The sequence below is a fragment of the Acyrthosiphon pisum genome, chromosome A2, assembly GCF_005508785.2.
Source record: "Acyrthosiphon pisum isolate AL4f chromosome A2, pea_aphid_22Mar2018_4r6ur, whole genome shotgun sequence".
Lineage (NCBI taxonomy): Eukaryota > Metazoa > Arthropoda > Insecta > Hemiptera > Aphididae > Acyrthosiphon > Acyrthosiphon pisum.
The window spans coordinates 11,329,089-11,335,088 of NC_042495.1; the positions used below are offsets into that span (position 1 = coordinate 11,329,089).

The following is a 6,000-nucleotide window of genomic DNA, read 5'->3' on the forward strand; positions in this document are numbered from 1 at the left end:
TGATAAATTTTGTCAAAATTTTTCAAAATTTGAACTAAAATTCTTATAAAAAAAAACCTTGCCTATGTATTTTTAATATATTTCAAACTAATATTGTAAAAATGCGAGGATCCTTGTATTATTTGGCTTGTTTTAAGTATTTTTATTTTTTACCCAACGAATACAATTTTATTGACATTTATAGAAAAGAATCTTAAAACATTGAAAATTAAAAATGTCTGTTGTAACTCGAAATGGGTTGAAATATTTATTTTAAAATTATTATGGATTTACGCTCAACTTTTTGTTAATTTCTACTAACAACAACTTATGAGGAACGTTTTATTACATTTTCAAGTTTTTCAAAATGTTAATACAAGCACCCAGTGAAAATTTATCTACGGCCATTTGTTTTAGAGTTAAGTACACCAAAAACCAAAATCGATTTTGTCAAAAACCGATGAAATGTTTAGGTGAGAATATTATCTTGAGCCCCAGAGCCCAATGTAACATTTTTTGTAATGTTTTAATTTAGAAGCAAATTATATAGTTTAAAAATTGTAATTTTTTTTAATTTTTGAATATTATTCTTTTCCTTAAATTTGATAATATAGGTCATTTACTTTAAAATTAAAAAAGTTGGGCAAGTGAGTACCGCATATAGCTATATAGTAATTAGTGCCGAGTGAATCAGGTGGTAATGGAAATCATAAGTTCATATAACCACACACTTTAAAAATGTCGCCGTTCACTTGTTCAAATACATATAAGTACTTCTATACTACGTCAATACCGTACACATTGATATGTATCAATAATAACGTATACCATTGATCTAAAATACATCAAGGTACCGATGAGTAAGTTAACCGCATACGTGAAGTAGATAAGGATAAAGAAACAGTAATTTAAATGTAGGTATAGTCTACAGGTTAGGTTATATAGGTATAGGTATAGGTCTATAATCGATTCATAAACAATTAAATAACTTTATTTGAATATTTGAAAATTCTTGAATGTAAATGTATTCCAATCTAAACATTATATAATATCTACGTTATTTTATCTTGTATCTATATTTTTTATCAATTTATATCAATACAATAATTAATGACGACGATTTAATTAATAATAATAAGTATTTAATTTTAATCTGTCGATCAAAATCGATTTAGGAGAAAAGATAAATATGTTCACGGGTGTAACAATTATGTGGTGAAAATTAGTTCAAATAACTCTAATGACTTCAATCAATCATAAAAATGTATCTTTAAAACTTATTTTAATATAAGAAGACAACTTAATGATGAATCTGGTATTAAATTTTCAAATCTTAGGTATGAAAAGAACATTTTTAATGAATTTCTTACTACAAATTTCATAAAAAAATATTGTTGATTAACGCTCTACTAACTTTTTTTAATTACACTAATAATAATATTATTTTATAAGACTTGGTAATGAATTTTGAACAAACAAAAAATTATTAATTTACTATAACAGTAAAAAACTTTTAAAAAAATCAAAAATTTCTCATGCCTATAAATGTATCAAAAATAGTCAAAATGTTTAAAAATGTTGTCGTATAGAAAATGATAGTAAAAACATTTGGTGAAAATTTCAAGTATCTACGAGTATCTATTTGTTTTTATGTTACACCTAAAACATTGAAATAGATGAGAGTATCTATTTAATTATTTCGATGACCTAAAAAATATAATAGATTTTGTCAAAAACTAGTTTTGCGTAAAAATTCTTGATGATCTTTATTTATTTTTTTGTTTTTCCCAACGCATTTGAAAACTAATGGGCATTTTTTCTACTAAATAATTTCAATTTTTACCAAATGTTTATTTTTGTCTACGATTTCCTATACCTACTTGATAATATTTTCAAAATATTTTTATTATTTTTTAACTATTTATATATACATTTAAAATTTGATCTTTTTTTTTAGTTTTTTTCCAATAATATAGATTGAAAACATTTGGTTAAAAAGCTTGAAAATGTAATACAAGGTTCCTTATTACTTGTTAATTCATAATTGTTATAATAACAGTTCAAAAATATTGAAGATACATATAGGAAGTAAGGAACGATTTTTTATAAGCATTTAAGGATCAAATTTTAACAAAATTGTCCAGTCATGAAAAATTGCTAATTATTGTAGTTTCTAAAAATAAGGATTGAAAATAACGTCAACGAAGTTGCCGCCGAAATAATAAAATACTTGATAATCGAACTCATAGATACTCATTTTGGTGCAAATTACAATCTCCTGATATTACATTAGGTACTCAAAGTTTACCACTGTCAAGGGTAATGTTCTATAAGGATAATGTTGAATTTACCCGGGAAATGTAGACACTGCTTAGACATTGAACATTACCCGTAACATTTACGTGTTGCATAAAATATTCATATTACATTGGTAACTGGTAAGTCGTAACTCGTAAGTATTTACTTCAATTTTGCTCGAATGTGATAATAATTTGTAAATTAACTTACCATTTTTATTACAACTACATTCCAAATCATCACTAGGTCTAAAATCAGGATCATCTTCATCGAATATTATTGATTCTTCGTAGTCATTAAACACTGAACGATCAGATTCATTGCATGTGGTTCTCATTTTTCTTTTTAGTATGATTTAAATCTAAAATAAAAAAATAATTCAACTTAGTAGTTAGTATAATATAATTAATATAATATAATAATATAATGTTTCTATAATGATACTGATATTTAAATTATATTATTTCAATGCATATAAAATTAAAATTAAATAAATATGAATGATATTTTTAATTCCCTAAGAAAATCAAGCGCCAATTTGATGTAAGGATCTCGAAATATATCTCCAATAATAAAATAAAAGCTAATCATGTTTAAATTAGACTTTTAGATTAATTTTGCAGTGATGTGTTATTTATTAATTGTTTTAATTTGTATCTGAAGAAGTTCAGACAGTTTATTAGAAGAAAAAATGCTTTGATCAGCCACTTTCGTATAGGTTTAGTAGTAGTACATTAGATCTACTTGGTACTTTTGGTAGGCCAATATTGAAAATTCTCAGTATAGGTATACTTACTTTTTAAAATGACTGGGAAAAACAAAAATTGATTATATGTATGAACATTTATTAAAATTTTAATATAGTTATTAAAATAATTGTTTAGTAGCCATGGTTAGCCAAAAGTAAGACCGTCTTAGTTTAGATCGTCTTAAATTTATTTTCTTATTAAGTTTCTAAACTTAAGCTTAGAGCACTTTATATCCCCGTTGTGTCCGTCCGGCCGTCGGCCTGTTAGTTACCTACCAGTGTATAATTACGATTTACGAATTACGATTGTTGATAAATAAATGATTTTAAATTATACATGCTAGGTACTTACATTGTACAATACTACAGTGTAAATTAATGAGTTGTATAAAAATCTACTGAATATCCAACGTTGTTAAAATTAGAACTTTAAACGCTCATAAAAATTTATTTTGTCTTTCCAGTAGACATTTTTTTTTTTTTTTTTTTGATAATGAAAGACAAACTTATGAAGAATCTTTTATTAAATTTACAATTAATCTTACAGTTAAAAAGAAAAAAAATTTTATGATTTCTAACTTAAAAATAATTTGCACTATTTCGTGATTTATACGTATTTTGTCAAAATTCGAATTTTAAATGCTTATAAAAAAATGTGTGCCTAAATTATAATATAACAATAACAAATAAGATATTATGAGCTATGTAAAATCATTAAGCTTTTTGACCCAATGAATAACATTTTATTGACATTTATAGAAAAAAAACGAAAAATTAGAAACTTAAAATGTCCGTAAACAGCTTAAAATTCGGTGAAAATTGTATGTATCTATGGTAATTTATTTTAGAGTGACACCAAAACCCAAAATCGATTTGGTCAAAAATCGATTTTGTGTAAGCTACCTACGGCGATTTTGAAAACTACTGGTCCAACTAGATTCACTTTCATATTTAGAAAGATGCCGTTGAAGAAAATTTAAGCATTTTACTGTCCTAAAAAGTAAAAGGTGATGACAGACACAAATAAAAAAAACCCACATCAATACATCATTGTAAAAACAATACATTTAACGCTCCACTCAGAATCTAAAATATATTATGAAATATACTTAGGAATATAGGCTGACGCAAGTCATCAAATTATAAACATAGGTAAATTACAGTGATCTACAACCTACTCAATGATGATGTACACGCACACTCAACATCTAGGTACTGTACAGCTGAGTGCCTGAGTGAAAATATTTTAATTTGGTTAGTTCATAAATCTAATTGTAAAAAGAAAATTGGTAGTAAAAACATTTATCTAAGTCAAGTTTAGCTATGCCCAGTTTTGCCCGTGGCTGCCTTGTGGCTTCTTATTTGAAACAAGGTATAATTTGTTTTTTACAATGTTTTAAAATATCAATGTTTTTTTTTTTCATTTGAATCTTAATAACTTTTTTTTTAAAATATTCTTTTAGGGAATTTTCAGACATAAGTAAATCTTAAACCATTCATTATCCATGCAATTTTCATTAGGTACATAGGTATACACTTAATTAATTTATAAGTTTGAAATTATCTTATGAAGCAAATACAATTGTATGCAGTTATAAATGGTTATAACAATATTGGTTAGTTAGAGAAAAATTTAATGTGTATACAGCTATATGTCTATGTATATTATATAATAATATAGAGGTAATATACTATATATACCTAGAATAAATAAACAAAGTTTTTTGATATTATATTTTCTAATATTTTATATTTTTTCTGTTTTTGCAAATACTATTGATAAACTTTAAAAATTACTTCTCACAATTTGTAATTAGTTTACAATTTACGAAGGCGCTATATGAAACTTTTTATCATTTTTACTAATATATTTTGCTTTTTTTAAATAAGCATATTAGTCAAATTACTTATTTTAAAAGCAATACAATTTATACTAACAAGACATTTAATCTGCAATACCTACCTATTTATTTATGGCATCGAAACTATAATAATAAATATAGGTAGATACATACTAATCTTAGAGTACATAGTTTTTGTGTAACTTTTGGGTAGAAGATGGAGAAAAAGAAAAAGTTAGGTATATAAACTATAAATTCCAGTATGCTAACAATTATCTAAAATATTATATACTTTATTACTGTATTAAAACTTATCAGAATTTTTTAAGCCTTCTCAAAAATACTCATCGTAGTAATTAATTAAAAAATATAACATGTGGTAAATAATTAAATAAATATTACAATTATTATAATAATAATTAACTATTCAAAAAATATATATTACCATTCAATAATATTACTAACTTATCTGTAATCAATTGCTAAAATACTTATAATAAAAATATAAAATATTTTATATATATTCACCTATAAATATTAAATAATAATAGGTAATAAATATTTTTTAAATTAATAATAATAATAATAATAATAATATCTCACTTTGGCACTTATTCAAATAGCAAATGTAAGTAGGTACTCCAAAAAAATAATATGAATAATATTATTTTTTAATTATTTGCATAACTGGTTAAAATATTACCATAAATAATATTGAATTTACATGTACAATATTAGTTATTACTAAAACTTCTTAAAACAGAAAAACTGGAATAGCTACTATAGTATTTCAAGTTTAAAATTAGTAAAGAAATATTTGATATACGATTAAATCTATAATAAATAATCAGACGAGAGCACATAATATATTAATATGTACGAGTGTTCAACTATATTATTATCGAGTTTTTTCGACTGTTCACTTTATACGAAAATTACGTATATCATGTTAGATAATACAAGTATTTATTTTTATCTCTGTATAATTATATATTATCATTTATTTCTTTTAATGTTTATTTACTTGTATTTTTAAACTAGTCAGTAAAGCTAATAGAGATAGACAGATAGAATTAATATAAATGCTTAACAGACAAAAAAAATTCTAAATAAAAGAGGTTAATAGTATGATAG

The 6,000-nt window shown here is 23.8% G+C and overlaps 1 protein-coding gene across 1 annotated transcript in view; it reads right to left on the reverse strand.

Annotated features, from left to right (window-relative positions):
* LOC100164709 (protein pinocchio) overlaps positions 1-5,701 on the reverse strand; it is a 32,670-nt gene extending 26,969 nt beyond the window's left edge. Inside the window, exons 1-2 of the mRNA XM_008181302.3 lie at positions 5,470-5,701; positions 2,488-2,638 (exon numbers count right to left, since the gene is read on the reverse strand). Of these exons, the coding sequence (XP_008179524.1) occupies positions 2,488-2,614 (127 nt within the window). The 5' untranslated portion in view covers positions 2,615-2,638; positions 5,470-5,701. The remainder of the gene's footprint in view (positions 1-2,487; positions 2,639-5,469) is intronic.
* Positions 5,702-6,000: the final 299 nt, after the last annotated feature.